At 42.6% G+C, this 17,524-nt stretch overlaps 1 protein-coding gene across 1 annotated transcript in view; it reads right to left on the bottom strand.

The window, feature by feature from the left end:
* ANKRD29 (ankyrin repeat domain 29) overlaps positions 1-17,524 on the bottom strand; it is a 47,987-nt gene that overhangs the window by 3,518 nt on the left and 26,945 nt on the right. The window contains exons 6-8 of the mRNA XM_049770123.1: positions 13,482-13,580; positions 3,897-3,995; positions 2,205-2,300 (exon numbers count right to left, since the gene is read on the bottom strand). Of these exons, the coding sequence (XP_049626080.1) occupies positions 2,205-2,300; positions 3,897-3,995; positions 13,482-13,580 (294 nt within the window). The remainder of the gene's footprint in view (positions 1-2,204; positions 2,301-3,896; positions 3,996-13,481; positions 13,581-17,524) is intronic.

Below are 17,524 nucleotides of genomic sequence, written 5' to 3'. Positions count from 1 at the left end.
ACATAAGCCTGTTAAGAACCTAAGCATAAACTTCCTCTAAAATTAATTTACAATAAAAATAATCACTTTTGGGGCCGGGCGGTGGCGCTAGAGGTAAGGTGCCCACCTTGCCTGTGCTAGCTTGGATGGACCGCGGTTCGATTCCCCGGCATCCCATATGGTCCCCCAAGCCAGGAGCGACTTCTGAGCACATAGCCAGGAGTAACCCCTGAGCATCACTGGGTGTGGCTCAAAAACAAAACAAAACAAAATTACTTTTGATTTTGTAAAAATAAGCTATATTTAGGACATTAACCTTGCATGAACCAAATTTGTGTTTAATGCTAGGTATCTTGTAATACTAGGTACCCTGAGCAATGCCAGGAATGGTTCCTGTATGCAGAATTAGAAGTAAGCCCTGAGCACCATTGGATTTCAATAAATGGAAGGCAGGAGAGCTTAGCTGGGGCTGTCATCTAGGCTTGTGGTTCCGTGTATTGGAGCAACTGTCTTGTGGGTGAACGAACACCTTGCAGTGTGAGTTTTCTTGCATGCTATATCCTCCATATCTATGTGGATGACTTATCGCAGAGAATTGTTAACGAACCAGCTTCTCCTATCCTCCCTGGATAGGGGGTACGGGATATCCCTTTTCCTTTCGGGAACTGTGGGATAACCAAACCTCAACCCAACTCCCAGAGAACATCTCATTACAGATTAGAGCCTTTATTTGCCAGGAGGCCACAAACTCTAACCTTCAGGCCAGCTCTAGCCTGGCACCTGCTTTCCTGTGTTCTAGAAAGCCGAAATTTACAACATTAAAAAGATGACTCTGTGACATGAAAATGCAAAGTTCAGAAAATGTATGTCCATAAAATATTTACTGGAACACAGCCACAGTGTATCTTGTTTTTTGTGTTTCAAAGGCAGAGTTCAGCACAGACAACAGAGGGTTCATGGCCAGCAGTCTAAAATGGTTACCACTTCATCCTTTATGGAAAAAGATGGTCAAGTCCTGGTGTATACTCTTGAGTCATTTTAATCTGAAATGATGAAAACATTAACAGGAGTGGAAGTGGGGGTGTGGGTGCTGAGAAGACCCAAAGTTGTAGCACAAAGCCTGACATGTGCTTGGCCCTGAGTTTGAAACCTGCAGGATCTTTACCTCCTCCAGGATGGCTGAGTGTAACCTCTTCCCAAATCCACAGGTCCTGAGCACTGGGAGGACTGAGCAAAGAACCCTCAGGCCCTTCACATCAAGTTGTGAGTCACAAGAAAGGCCTCAAGGGTTTTTGAGGATCTCAAAATATAAAGTTTGGGATTGTTTTCTGCCAGACTGGCTCTTCAGAATGATCTTTTCCCTGAGGCGTTCAGATGCTTGAAGATTTTTATTTCACTAAGGTAACACATCTGCTCTTTGTTACATATAACAAAGGAGCAAGATGAGTGTCTCAAGTTTTTGTTGTTGTTGTTGTTGTTACATGTGTCTTTCACAAATTCTCCAAAGATATATCAATACACGGACTTTCAATGTATTGATTTGATGACCACTGTCTAATAAACTTTCTGGAGAACTAGAATATTAAACTGTTAGTAAACAGACTCTGGCTATCTTTTTTTTCTTGTTTTTGTTTTTTATACCTGGAGAAATTGCTCACTGATCACTCCTGACTGGACTCAGAGAACCACAGGTGAGTACTTAGGATCCAAACCTGAATCTGCCATATGCAGGGCAAGTGCTTTACCCCCTATACTGTCTCTCCTAGTGCACACTTTTTCTTTTTGAGCCACATCCAGTGTTGTTCAGGGATTACTATTGGCTCTATACTCAAGAATTACTCCTGACAAGTTCCCAGGGTCCCATATGGTATGCCAGGAATCAAACTCGAGTCAGCTACATGTAAGGTAAGCACCCTGCCCGTTACTACTGCTCTGGACCCTGGTTCGCATTTTATAACCACTTGCCTATCTCTCTCAGTGTCCACAGATTCTGTGGCAGTATAGATTCCTTAACTTCTTTTTTTTGGGAAGGGGATCACACCCAGCAGCATTCAGAGGTTACTCCTGGCTTTACACTCAGAAATGGCTCCTGGCAGGCTCGGAGGACCATATGGGATGCCGGGATTCGAACCACCGTCCTTCTGCATGCAAATGCCCCACCTCCACGCTATCTCTCCAGCCCAGATTCCTTAATTTCTAACATCTCTATTCTCTTCTGGTCTTACCTTCAAAATACCGAGGGTCGGTGAGAATTTCAACAATTCTTCTATAACATCATTATACCCTTTGTTGGCTGCTTTCAGTAATGCTGTTGTACCATCCTTAACAGAGAAAGAAGAAAAGACAATCACTAACATCAAAAATTTTTTATGTTTGCTTTAGTTTTTAATTGAAAACTAAGAATATGTTTCTCAGAAACAGGCAAAATGTGAAAACTCAAGCACAGACTTGCAATGTTTTTAATGTCAAAGCAGTTTAAAAATATCAAACAATTCTTCATAAACAATAAGACAACACATGACTTGTTATATGTTCTTATATTCTAGTATCTGAGAGCACTGGGTAAGTGACAAAGGAAATTTCTAGAGCATAACTTTGGGACAAAGGTGAACCAAAGAACAATTCTTTGCAGTTCACAATTAAGCAGAAGTTGTTGACTTGTATTTCCTGTTTTAAAAATATGAACATACTTTTTCTTTGCCTTCTCTTACATATAAGCTTGCCTTGATCTCTATCTGTTTGTGGCTGGAGGAGCAGGGACAGGGCAGAGACAGTGAACTCAGCAAAGACAGCCTCACATTCTGAATTTCAGCTTCTTTGGAACTTTTTTCTTTGGCTTGAGGAGATTTTTTTTCCCAAATTTCTTTTGCTCCTGCTTTAACATTTCAATTGATGTTTTTGGAGTATATAGTTCTCTTTTTATTTGTTTTTGTTCTTTTTGGGCCACAACCGTTTGACACTCAAGGGTTACTCCTGGCTAAGTGCTCGAAAATTGCCCCTGGCTTCGGGGGAACCATGTGGGACGCCGGGGGATTGAACCTCGGTCCTTCCTTGGCTAGCGCTGACACCTTACCTCTAGCGCCACCTCACCAGCCCTGGAGTATATAGTTCTGACTTCTCTCAAGGTAAAGGAATACCCTTTGCTTTATAGACTTAGCTTCAATCAGGAAGAAAGTGAACTGAGGAGATTTTTCCTTTGTGGGTTGAAAAGAATGAATGTTAGAGGGGTAGAGTCAAGGACAGGAGTACTGCACTCATTCCTGCTTCTGGCTCAAACTTGAACAGGGCTTCCAAGTCCAAAACTAACAGTAAGATCAGAGTAATAGTAGGAGCAACATAAGTAAAGCCAGGGACCAGTGATAAGAGTGATAAGGCCCTGGCTTCCACTCTCAGCATGGCATAGACACAAAAACAAGTCAACAAATCCAGCACATCATCCCAAGCTGCCCTTAGTTCTGGCAGGGCACAGGGTCTATTGTGGGGTCACTAAAGCAGAATGAGGGTATAAAGGCAGAAGCTAAGTGGAAGTTAATTAGGGGACATCACTTCCAAATCACAGTAACCCTTCCACCTTCTGTTCTTAATCCAACAGAAAGCACAATTCAAGCTGGCAAGAAGAAGTTGGGGTTACATCCCAGGGCTGGGCAGGCCTAGCTGCTATCCCCAACCCCTAGGCTTCCTCGGTTCATTAGAGGTTAGCTCTGATAGAGGAAGATATGGAAGAATTCATCTCTTTTTTCCTCTATAGTAACTGAGTGCATGTGCTAAGTTCCCATTGCATCAGACACTAGTTCTCTTGCTGCAAGCGTCGAGGATGGGATGAGTGGGGAGCCCAGGCAAGTTGGGGGACCCAAGACATGACACTCTCTCACTATGCCTGCATAGCCCCTGCCATATCCTGACTTTTGTACACTCACGTTCCGGGTGGCATCGCGCTCAGCTCCACGTAGCAGCATCACCCTCACCACCTCGCTGTGGCCCATCTGCGATGCGATCCACAGTGGCGCTGTCCCGTCCTGCACAATAGCACATGCTTGAACCCCAAGTCAAAAACCCATGAAATTCCCCAAGGGTAAATCCCACCCCGAAATGGAGGACTGCAATGTTGAGGGTGGTAGTGAACATTGAGCTCCCAAATAATCCAGCAATACCACTTATAGGGATATACCCTAGGACCACAAAAACACAATACAATAATGCCATCTGCATGCCTATGTTCATAGTAGCACTATTTACAATAGCTAGAATCTGGAAACAACCCAGATTGACAACAGATGAGTGGCTAAAGAAACTGTAGTACATCTATAAATGGAATACTATGCAGCTGTTAGAAAAAAATGAAGTCACGAAATTTGCTTATACATGGATGGATATGCAGACCATTATGCTGAGTGAAATAAGTCAGAGGGAGAGAGATAAACACAGAATAGTGTCACTCATGTGACACTAAATACAATATATAATACCAGAGACAATAGAGATGAGGATAGAAGGAGCAACTCATGATAAAAAAAAGCTTATTTCAAAGAGTGATAAGTGCAGTTAGAGAAATAACTACACTAGCAACTTCCATGACAATGATATACAGAGAAATACAATGTCTGTTTTGAAGACAGGAAAGAGATTGGGGAGGAAGAAAATGGGGAACAATGGTGGTGGGAAAGTTGCACTGGTGAAGGGTAGTGTGCATTTTATGGCTGAAACCCAATTATGAACATATATATATATATATATAACTATGGTGCTTAAATTTTTATAAAGAAATTTTTATAAAAAACTGTGAAAAAAGAACATCATTGTAAGAAATTTGGTATCTCCTGTTGACTCTTAAAGCTTCTCCTGTCCCAGGCACCATCTAGGCATGCAAATACCTCTAGACTAAGTTTCAGAAGGTGCCTGGGACAGTTATATAACACTTCAGCTAATCTGACACTTCAGATTTCACATGGTAACTGAGGTCCTGTCAGCCCCAAGAAAAATGACTGCCTAGAATTTCCAGAAACAGGAGAAGCTTCAAGTCACTATCACCTTCCTTTGGATGACAAGGAAAATAAAAACCTCTGCACTTTGAAGCCTAGGGTAACCTACAGAATAAAACACTAGGATTACTAATACTGAGAATAAAAGTGAAAGATAATTACAAAATCCAAGGTATTGCATTCTGAGGGGAAAGAATTTTTTTCTCATGGCTGGAGTAATTCCTGGGAGAACTACAAGACCCTTAAAGAAGCTTTACTCTGGACTAGGACAGGAGAAGAGATTGGGGGGTGAATAAGAAGATAGCTCAAAGGGTGGATGCACATAGGCCTTTTTCATCCTGATGCTGCATGGTCTCCAGAGTACTGCCGGAAATGACCCCAAAATACCGAAATAAGAGTAGTCCCTGAGCAAGATCAGTCAGGGTCCAAAAAGATGCATGGGAATAATCTGGGCCAATGGTTCCAACACATCCCCCCCACCCCCGACATAACTGAGACACTGGCAGTATTGGGTGAACAGTGGCCAAGTTTCGAGTGGGACTGTAAAGCCACAGATAGTTATGGCTTTGTGGCAGGGAACTGTATTGGGGACAGCTACATCTCTCAGAATATCAGTGCAGACTCCTGGGAACAAAGACTAGTCATGAATACCCCTCCCCTAAGCCAGTGCCAGGGTGCCATTTGGTCTCCAGAAATGTAAGACACTTTGGAGAGATGAATATGAGGAAGGAGAAGTGGAAGAATCCAGGACAGATTAAGCCATATCTCTGCAGGGATCCAGGTAATAAGAGCCACAGGAACGTTTGTGTCAGATAAGACTGATGACTCATTGGGGAGTGGGGTTGAAGAGCAAGAGATTTCATTCTGGAGGGTAAAGTTTCACCTGCTGCTGCTGCCACTTTCTAACAAAACAACTCTTACTTCCTTGCCAGCATCCTCTAATCAGGGACCCTGCCCATGGCTGTCCCTACAACAATCAAGTGGTCTGAGCATGTGATGGGTGAAGAATATCAGGGCCTGTGAAAATGTGACCACCTCATGTTTTGGAAGAAACTTGGGGAAACAGGAAAGAGGAAGGCTGAGGTCATTTTGCTTAACTTTACATTTTTACAAGAGCCTCTGAGGAATGTTCTCAACTCTGAGAATGTTTTAATTGCCACGATGTGTCATTACCAATACCAAGAGTACAGCAAGAGTACTTGCACTTTTAATTTCCAAAGCCTTTCATATTCATTTGATATTTCTAAACTAGGTACTGTTACTGTTCTTTTTTCTTGGCACACAAAAGGTATTCAGAGCATTTTAGAAAATGAATCTTCAGAATACTAGAAAAACAGGCAACCATCTTTATAAAAATGGGGTCAAGAATGAGTCAGAGAGATAGTAGTAGTGAGTAGAGTGCCTGCCTTGGACATGGCCAACCCAAGTTTGATCCCTAGTACTATGTGTTTAGGACAGATCCCTGAGTGAAGAGCCAGTCAGGAGTATGCCTTGGAGGGAAGACTAAGAATAAACAGGTTCTTACAGGGCCGGCGAGGTGGCGCTAGAGGTAAGGTGTCTGCCTTGCAAGCGCTAGCCAAGGAAAGATCGCGACCACGGTTGGATCCTCCGGAGTCCCATATGGTCCCCCCAAGCCAGGGGCAACTTCTGAGCGCTTAGCCAGGAGTAACCCTGAGCATCAACGGGTGTGGCCGAAAAACCAAAAAAAAAAAAAAAAAAAAAAAGAATAAACAGGTTCTGACTAGGCCTGGCTTATCTCCTGATTAAGGGCAATAATCTCCTGATTAATCATCTCCTGATTAAGCTCATGGGCATTTTCCTGAACACTGGGCTCTCTCCCTGCCTGTCTGTCAGAGGCAAGGTGCCCATGTATTGGTATTACTATAGCAACTTTTCTTCATCCTGCTGAGGGCACACTGGAAAGAACATCGTCCATCAGCACGGCTGCTCTGTTTATTAAGTGCAGATTCTTTTCTAGGCAGGCTTTGAAGGTACTTACTAATTGTTAGCTGACGGAATAGATTATTAAACTTATAAACTGGATGCTTTGCATGCAGGAAGCTTAGGGTTGATCCCCACCACCATGAGTGGCCCAAGCAACATCAGTAGCAAATATCCTCAGCTGTAGTCTCTAAATACCACTGGATGTGACCCTCAAACAAAAATTCTATCTGGGGAGACTAGAATGAAATGAATAAAATAATGTAAATGTTGGTTCTATTTTTGTTTGTTTTTGTTTTGGGGTCACACCTGGCAGTGCTCAGGGGTTTCTTCTGGCTCTACGCTCAGAAATCGCTCCTGGCAGGCTCGGGGGAACATATGGGATGCCGGGATTTGAACCACCGTCCTTCTGCATGCAAGGCAAACGCCTTACCTCCATGCTATCTCTCTGGCCCCCGGTTCTATTTTTTTTAACTTTTTTTAAATTTAATTTTAGTCTTCCCTTTTAGGATTTAGTCATTTCTTTAGTTAATTATTAAGTGTCTTCTAAAGTATTTCTTTAGTGCATCTCAAACAGAATGCTGATAATATGACAAGGTTGACCTCAAAGCAACTTGGTCTAGGGGAGAAGAGACAGACATTTCGGTGTGCATATTGCACAGAGAAAATGCAAAACACTGGGGCTGGAGAGATAGCACGGAGGTAAGGCGTTTGTTTGCCTAACATGCAGAAGGACGGTGGTTCTAATCCCGGCATCCCATATGGTCCCCCAAGCTTGCCAGGAGCAATTTCTGAGTGTAGAGCCAGGAGTGACCCCTGAGCACTGCCGGGTGTGACCCCCCCCCCGAAATGCAAAACACCAATGGGGAAAGGAGATCTTTTATCCTGTTGGGTTAGGGGTCAGTTAGGGGTGGTCATCTGAGCAGTCTTAAAAAAAGGAGGAGGATAATGCACCATGGAAGAGAAAGGGTGAGTGAGTGTTACAGTTGTTTCAACTTGAGGAGGCACACTGGTGGGAAAGCCACCTGCGGTTGGCAGCATATGCAGAGGAGACCAGGGGTGGGGCAGGATAGGGAGTCTGGCTCCAGTTTCTCACCAGCCACTCCTGAGCCCCCTCAGGACTGACTGTTTCTTGTCATTATCTCCAGCAGAGGGCAGGCAAGAAAAGGCAGTAAGGAGATAAATGGCCAAAGGCAGCAGCATGAGACTTGGTTGAAGCTTTACTAGGCATCCAGGATAGGGGTAAGAGTGGGTGAGAGGGAAAACTGATGGAGAAAGTGGTGTTGGTATGCTGTATGCATAAACCCTGTCATTAACAGAATTTCAAGCACAGTGCCTCACATAAAATGCAAAGGAAAAGCATAGTTCTAACAGGAATATGGACTGGTAGTTCCCCTCATGGTAGGTAACAAGAAACTGCAACCATCCTATGCCTCTCCTTTCTCCCACTGCTCACCACTGGATGCACCACTCCAAGTCTGCACCCTGGGAAAACTGTTACTCTCTGCAGACCAAACTGAAGCCAGGCTACCATAACAGCAGGCATGAAGCAGTTTTTTTTTTTTTTTTATTAAGTTTTTTTATGAAACAGTTTTTTTTTGTCAAGCTTCAGAGAAGCTATGGATGAGACCACTAAGGAAACTAGAAGAGAGGAAGCTTCAAGTTTGGAGAACTTTGGAAAACTTTAGATAACTACTCTCTAAAACCACTGTTTTAACCTTAGCATGGTAGAAAATATAAGTCATGCACTTTGTGGATGGAAAAACAAATAAAGGGGCTGCAGAGATAGCATAAGGGCTAAATTGTCATCTTTCATGTTTTGATCCCTGGCATTGCACATGGTCCCCCAAGTACTGTCAGGAGAAATCCACATCCAGGAGTAGCTTCCAAGCACCACAGGGTGTGGTCGAAAAATTAAGATAAGATAGAAAGATATGAGGAGTCGGAGAGATAGCATGGAAGTAAGACATTTATTTGCCTTGCATGTAGAAGGACGGTGGTTCGAATCGTGGCATCCCATATGGTCCCCTGAGCCTGCCAGGAGTGATTTCTGAGCATAGAGCCAGGAGTAAACCCTGAGCGCTGCCGGGTATGGCCCAAAAGCTAAAAAAAAAAAAAAAAAAAAAAAAAGATATGAAAATCACTCTGTACTTAATGAGTACATAGGAGAAATTTTAAAAATGAGTTTTGAGATTGACTATTGAATTAAATGAGCTCATATTTTTGTCCTCTTTTATATAGAATAACTAAGAAAAATTTATTTTCCATTTTGAGTCAGATCAGGTAATATTCAGGACCTATTCTTGGCTCTGTTCTCAGGGACTACTCTGGTAATGCTCAGAGAAACTTATGGGATTGAATCAGGGTGTCAAACTCAGTGACTTAAGAGTGTCTGCTGAGACTGCAGAAGGAAGCATTGGTTTCCAGGGGTTGGGGAGATTTCTCTGCAGTCAAAGGTATAGTAAACCTTGCATACAAAGAAACCTGAGCTTGAAATCCACTGCAGTCTAGCACCTCTGTGGGTAGTCCTTGAGTGGTACCTCCTCCCCACCCCCAAACCAGCCAGTAGGTGGCTACTCACACCAGCACCCTTGGGCCCAAACATTGCACTGTCATGTCTAGCTGGCCTGCCCCCCAAGAATACCTTAGGAACCACATTTTTTTGTTTTCGAATATTCTACCTGAGTAATATTTTACCAGGTCCTGGCTATCTTTTTCTGGGAGGCAGGTGGGAGTGGACCAAGTGGTGTTCATATGTCCAGGACTATTGGACTGACTGGTCCAATTCTTTACCAGTCAGCAGTTCAATGTGAAGGTCTTGGGATGTGGTACTGCTCAGAGATTCCTCAGTCCTCCTGGCAGTGCTCAGGTGACATGTGGTTCCCAGGGATAAAGGTAGGGTCTGGTATATGCATAATAGGAGGCTTAAATCTTGGACTATTTCCATTTTAATGGAAACTTTCCAGCAGGTTTTTACAGTCTCCTCATGCTTGTGACTAAGTGTCTAAGGCAGCAGAGACTGATGACAGCTGCCATGTTTGCCATGTGTCTTGTTTACTTGGAGAACACAGAATGTGAAGTAGTTTGACCAGGCTAGATAACCTTTTATTTATCAGGGAGAAAAATAATTGTGGCTTGAGGGTATAGTAAGGTTAAATATAATAATAATAATTAATAATAATATAATTAAAAAAATCAGGGCTGGGAGAGAGGGCTCAGCAGCAAGCTTTGCACATGAGTAATCTAGGTTTCATTCCTGGGGCCACTTGGTCTCTCAGCACTGCCGAGAGAGATCATCTAGAACAGAGCCAGGTATGGCCAATGAAAACACAAGACAAGAAAAAAAAAGAGAAAATTGCATGGGTGCCCTTTTGCCCCCAAAGGAATTCTTAGTTTATAACACATTTTCTTCCCAAGCAACAAATTCTTCTGAGCTGGCCTCTTCCCAGTCCAAACAGTCACAGTAGATAGTCTTTGGGAGGGAGTGTCACTTGCTCCTGGCCTGAGGCTGAGCCCTCCCATCCCCAGACAAGGTTGCCCACTTTGACCAGATTCTTCTCACTCCCAAAGAATGAGAAAACACTGTGCAGTGCTGCGGCTACCATGGTAACACTGATCTACACTGCAAGACCTGGCTCCATCATCACCAAATGAGACCCTATGTCATTTGACTGATTTCCTTCTTTAGTCTGTTCATTTGTTTGTCTCCCTCTTTCCTTCCCTCCCTTCCTCCCTCCCTTCCTCCCTCCCTCCCTCCCTTCCTTCCTTCCTTCCTTCCTTCCTTCCTTCCTTCCTTCCTTCCTTCCTTCCTTCCTTCCTTCCTTCCTTCCTTCCTTCCTTCCTTCCTCCCTCCCTCCCTCCCTCCTTCTTTTCTTCATTTCTTCCTATCTTTTCTCCCTCCTTCCTTCCTTCGTTCCTTCCTTCGTTCCTTCCTTCGTTCGTTCCTTCGTTCCTTCCTTCCTTTGTTCCTTCCTTCCTTCCTTCCTTCCTTCCTTCCTTCCTTCCTTCCTTCCTTCCTTCCTTCCTTCCTTCCTTCCTTCCTTCCTCCCTCCCTCCCTCCTTCTTTTCTTCATTTCTTCCTATCTTTTCTCCCTCCCTCCTTCCTTCCTTCCTTCCTTCCTTCCTTCCTTCCTTCCTTCCTTCCTTCCTTCCTTCCTTCCTTCCTTCCTTCCTTCCTTCCTTCCTTCCGTCCTTCCTTCCTTCCTTCTTTCCTTCCACTCTCCCTCCCTTCCTTACTTCCTTCTTCCTTCCTCCCTCCCTCCTTCCTTCCTTCCCTTTCCTTCCTCTCTCCCTTCCTCCCTCCCTCCCTTCCTTCCTTCCTCCTTTCTTGCAAGTTTTATTTTATTTATTTGCTTTATTTTTGGGTCACACCTGGCATTCTCAGTGCTTATTCCTGAGTTTGTGCTCAGGGGATACACTTGGGCTTGGATGCATAGAAAGCAAGTGGCTTAACCCTTGTACTATATCTCTGGTCTCCCTATTTCTTAAAATAATGAGGCCACCCCCAGGAGTGGTTGTGAGACAAACAGTTTTGGGAATCACATTCAAGCCTCAAACATGCTGGGTCTATATTATAGCCCTTAAATCATCTCTCTGACTCCAAACCACAATGGAAATATAATATATTTCTTATGTCAACTTATTTTCCAGGCAGATAGTACCTTAGGTATGGGTACAATAAGCCCTATTTTTCTAGATTTGTCTCAGTGCCCACAACTATTTTGGAAAAATAAGTCATCAGGGAGAAGTACAGCTAGATGGCAGAGCTGTGCCTAAAACTCAGGATTCTTAACCTCCAGGGCATTTTGTCTAAATTCTTTCTTTACTTAGGTTCCTTAAGCAACTAGACTTTAATTTTTATTTTGTACTGTTTGGCTTTTGGGCCATACCCGGTGGTGCTCAGGAGTTACTCCTGGATATACACTCAGGAATTACTTCTGGTGATGCTTGAGGGCCATATGGGATGCCAGAGATCAAACTAGATTCAGTTTTGTGCAAGACAAGAGCTCTACCTGCTGTACTATATCACTCCAGCACCCTCAATGGTGTTTTTAGAGTAAGTATTTTCCCATTCCTTTGGCTGGGGAGACAACTCCAGCATGTTGCTGGAGTTTCTGCTTTGCATATGTGTTTGTCAATTCAGGTGTCAATCCAGGCCATATCTGACACTGCATGGCTCCCTGAGCACATTATAGAGTGAATCTGATGCTAGGAGCAGGCCACAAACACTGTCAAATGTGCCCCCGCAAATATAACACTTTTTTCAACTCTGATATTCCTAGAATTCTGCACCTTGTAAACATAAAAGCACTCACAGGGCAGAGTGTGACACAGTGAGAAGTGTCATTTACTTAAAAAAATAAGTCTGACTTAAGAAAACTACCTTTGCCGGCCCGGAGAGATAGCACAGTGGTGTTTGCCTTGCAAGCAGCCGATTCAGGACCTAAGGTGGTTGATTCGAATCCCGGTGTCTCATATGGTTCCCCGTGCCTGCCAGGAGCTATTTCTGAGCAGACAGCCAGGAGTAACCCCTGAGCACCGCCAGATGTGGCCCAAAAACCAAAAAAAAAAAAAAAAAAAAAAAAAAAAATTAAAAAGAAAAAAAAAAAAATAAAAAAAGAAAAAGAAAAAGAAAACTACCTTTGCAATAATTTTTTTTTTTTATTTTGGGTACACCTGGCTGTACTCAGGGACTATTTCTGACTGTGCTCAGAAGTGAGCCCATCTGAATTAGGGTCAGACACCCACAAGGCAGCTCCAACCCCAACGATTATACTATCTTTTTTTTTTTTTTTGGTTTTTGGGTTACACCCGGCAGTGCTCAGGGGGGTTATTTCTGGCTCTATGCTCAGAAATCACTCCTGGCAAGCTTGGGAGACCATATGGGATGCTGGGATTCGCAAGGCAAATGCCCTACCTCCATGCTATCTCTCCGGCCCATTATACTATCTTAATTTGAAAGGTCTTTTTTAAAACAAATTAGCATGTAAACAGAAAGAGAAGGAAATTCTAATGAATTAAAATGCTTCTTGCCACACCTGTAAATGTTGCCTGTATTAGCCTAAAGCTCTGACCGTTAAATATCAGTGGACAGATTCTCTTGCTGTTGGTGAATGATGATCTTGTTGTACAAGTGAGAGATGAAGGTGCAAGACCTACAAATGATCCCAATCCCAGTGGCTCCTTTTTGGCTTGTAGGAAGAAGAGTGAGCAAAGAGATCTGGCAGCCTGTGGCTGGAGGGACAGACAGGGCTGGTAACCTGACACTCCACTATTTACCTAGGCTCCAACTCACTCACTCCTACTGGTGCAGTGCAGCCAGAATCTATTTGAACAGGAGGTGGCAGAGTATGTACTTGACTTCAATCGCCATGTACTTTTAAAAGCAGTGAAAGGTGATGTCAGTTGAATTTCAAGGGCTTTCTGGTGAGTCCCACTACCCCCCAAGAATAAAAGAAAGCCTGGTCACTGATTAACGTTTCATTGCAGGGCTTAAAGAACACTCAGCTGGCTGTTTAGCTTCTTTGTAGAGGCTACTATAGGACACCCCCACCGCCCATGTTCTCCAAATGTGGGCATTACCTGCCTTGGCTGATTGACTTTAGCTCCTGAAGACAACAATAATCGAATAACATCCAAGTAACCCCCTTGGGCGGCCAGAAAGAGTGCAGTTGCTCCATCCTGAGAGAGAATAAATTGGAAGTCTTAAAAATGATATTTCATATTTGATGTCAAAGATAGTAGATTGGGCCTGAGAGTAAGTATAGGGGTTAAGATGCTCACTTGGCATGTGGTGTTGGAAAACTGCTTTAAATCTATGTTAGCAAGAGTTCAACCATGACAATTCAGGCTTTTAAGCATTCAGGTTTTTAAGCAATAGGCCTCTGAGCCTAAAAGAAAGGAGACCTTCTAATTAACCAGGAAGTCCACCCCTGCATTGCCAGAAGCAGTCCCGGACACCACTTGTGTAGGTCAAACCATACATCCCTCCTCCACAAAGACATTAATCTAATGTCTTTTTTTAATCTAAAAATATGTGGGCTAGGAACAGAGAACTAGCACAGCAGAGAGGGTGTTTTCCTTGCATACAGCCAACCTGGATTTGATTCCTGGTATCCCATCTCATCCTTCAAGCCTGCCAGGAGTGATTTCTGAGTGCAAAGCCAGGAGAAAGCCTTGACTACTGCTGGATGTAGCCCAAAAATACAAACAAACAAAAAACCCAAAAATACATGGGCATTTAACATAACTTTCTATCCCCCAACCTCAAGAACGGCCCATATTTTACTCATTGAAGAATGGCTCTAAAGCACCAGATTGAGTCAGGCTGTTCATGCTGCAAAATCTTCATCACAGAATTTAGGATTCAGCTGGCTGGAAGGATCTCCAGTTTTTCTATATAACTAGTCATCCTTTCTCTTCTGTCCACATCAATTTTTTTTCTCATTAGCTGCCTTCTGCTTCTGTTGCATAATCTGAACCCTCCCACTTTCAATTGAATTAAAAATATATGTTTAATAGAATTTTTCCATTTTAATCCTTTATTAAGTAAAAAATTAAGTGTTAAAGGAATAAGTACTAATGAAAAAGAACAAATGCAACTAAATCTAATTTGTGAATCCTTATAAAGGGGAGGAAAATTATCCACTTATTAGATCTACTTTCATTCTTTCTTTTTCTTGCCTCCTTAACCACATCTCTCAGAAAGTAATTTTTTCAAGTTTTAAGATCTAAGATGTTTTCAGAATAAATGCCTGAGTAATATTATCTCACCATTTCCTTCTGCCAACCCCAAAGAAACCAAAAAAAAAACATGTAAATATAACTAAGCAATTATACAGAAAAGCCCAAGGCAAGTATTATCTATTTTCTTTTTCTTGAGAAGGGTGTGTAGGGGTTACTGCTTAGGTAAGGGTTGGTGCTCGGGGATACTACTTGTTTTGTACTCAGGGATCATTCCTGATAGTCTTGGGAGACTAATGGGATGCCAGGGATTAAAACTAGGTCAGCTGCACACAAAGCAAATGCCTTACTCACTGTACTATTGCTTTAGTCCCTGTTTTTCTTATTTTTATCAGGCAATGTCTACTGGGTCTCTCATTTTTCTTGAAGACACATCATTGGTAACTACAAATCATTGGTAACTTGTTGGCTGGTGAAGAGTTGGAGTCCCTCATTTCACACAGAGAGCACTCACAGAACATGAGCTTCATTACTTTTAGCTCCCAGTGGAAAACACAGAGCACATCATAGTGGAAAACACTTAGCTAACCCAGCTAATTACCTCCCTTGTCACCAGAAACCCTAATCACCAAGAAACACTAACCCTAACATACAAAGTAGAGTTCCTGCATGTCCAACCAGGCAGAGGAGGCTGGATTTCCATTTGGTGTGGGCTCGTCGTACTCCCCAGAGAGCAATTATTAAAACGTTAATCAGTCTATACAGCTTTTTCAGCAGATGTTTGAGATCGGGACAATGTGTTCTTTTAGTTACTCCTTCCTACATTGCCACAGAAAGTCTACCAGGTTTTAGTTTCTGATAACTCAGGGATTTTCTAAAATGGATGCTCAAGCATTGGATTTACTTTACTGTGCATTAGAAATTTCTGTTTTAGGAAGTTTTTAGGATCACTAAGCAGGATCTCCCACATCTCAACTCTTTTTTTTTAATGAAAAATAATGTAATTTTGTAATGTAATAATGTAAAATAGAAGTCCTAGTGCATGGCATTTCTTGAGACACTTTGTAACAGAAATAAAGGAAGAGAGCATAGTCTCTAAACTAATTTTCTATGTGCTACCCAGACAGGCCTTAGGAAAAAGTGTTCCTATCAGGGCATAGTCTACTCCACAAGGAATCCAGACATCTGGTTGTTAACAGTAAGGTTGTTGAAATCACAACTCAGGGGGCCGGAGAGATAGAATGGAGGTAAGGTGTTTGCCTTTCATGCAGGAGGTCATCGGTTCGAATCCCGCGTCCCATATGGTCCCCCGTGCCTGCCAGGAGCAATTTCTGAGCCTGGAGCCAGGCATAACCCCTGAGCACTGCCAGGTGTGACCCAAAACCCCCCCAAACCCCCCCCCCAAAAAAAGAAATCACAACTCAGAAACCATACTCCTAAACATAGACTTGTAAGCCAACATTGCCTCAAGAAAAAATTTAATTAAAAATGTCTCAAAAATTTGGGCTTTTTCTGTTTCACCTATAAAGACATAGACTAATATGTAATCTCAGGTATACTTCTCTCCATATGAAGCCAAAACATAGCTAAGATCTTTATACCTATGTTTCTTAGATTTATCCACTTGGTCCAGCCAACTCCAGTTGGAAGAATTTTGGGGGAATAAAACTCTGGGCCTCTGGCTCCTTTCTAGCTGAGCTATCTATCAAACCCAAAGTGTCATTTTTGTTTTGTTTTGGGAGGGGGTAGGTTGTTTGTGGGCATGTCAAAGCCTACTCCTGGCTTTGTGCTCAGAGGTTGCTCCTGGTGATGCTCAGGCACCATACATTGTGTAAGGCTGAGCTGTGTTGTGCAACACCTTACCCTTGTACTATCTCTAGTCCTGTATTTATTTATTTATTTATTTATTTATTTGGTTTTTGGGCCGCAGTCAGTGACGCTCAGGGGTTATCGAGGGCAAGGCAGGTATCTGCCTTACCCACTTTCGCCACTGCTCCTGCCCAAGTCCAGTATTTTTTTTAAGCCCCTAATCAGTTCTAATGGTTGGGCAGAGTCAAGCATTACTCCTTGACCATCCATTACCTAGTAATTTGGATATTCAACTGATAATACTGTAGGCTCAAAGTTATTCCAGATTTTGTAGTGCAAAGGGTAAGGCTAGTTGCTATGTACTTCAAAGAGTTCTGTGATTTGTCAAACTCTATAAAGTCAAGAAAGGATATTCAAATGGAAAAGTTCACACCTGCACTCTCATTACTGTCTATGAGAGCCTAGTGCCTGAGGCATAAGGGCTCATGTCTAGCGGTAGGACTGCCTGAGACAGTGGTTTCTAGATAATTGGAGGTAGAAATTCTATTCATCAGGTGACTCTGTCAAGTCACTTCATCTCTAGATTTTATATTTTCCTATTAAAATGGAATGATATTTGCCATAAATCATACAGAATTATAGTGACGGTCAATTAAAAGAGGCCTTGGGAAAAAAGCTAATTGCTAATTAGCTGTAAACAGACCCACAATAGCAGTGGGTGTTTTGCAAAGATCAATGGCATGCACAAATTTTTACTGATCTGCATATGCCCCAGCACATTCAAAAGACCCAATTTTTCATTTTTATGCCCTTTTCAGATGAACTCCAGTATAAAAATTATTTTGGTTTCTAGAAAGTCTATTAACTTGTTATATTATGAATTGTTATATTTTGAATAAGTGGAGCCAGGAAGGTATTATAGAAGTAAAGAGATTTGCCCTGAAGACTAAACCTGGTTTGATCTATGGCATCCCACTTGATCCCCTGAGTCCCGTCAGAAAGGATTCCCAAGCACAGAACAAGTATAAGCTTTGAGCATTACCAGTATGAGCCATAACACTCTCCACCCCAAGTATGTATTAAATAATTTCTGAATTTCTGAAAATTCTAATTGCCTAGGCATACAAGATATC

Source organism: Suncus etruscus, chromosome 3 (genome assembly GCF_024139225.1).
Source record: "Suncus etruscus isolate mSunEtr1 chromosome 3, mSunEtr1.pri.cur, whole genome shotgun sequence".
NCBI classification, from domain to species: domain Eukaryota; kingdom Metazoa; phylum Chordata; class Mammalia; order Eulipotyphla; family Soricidae; genus Suncus; species Suncus etruscus.
Note: the sequence above shows the minus strand (reverse complement) of the source record. Positions and strands in the feature narration are given on the sequence as shown.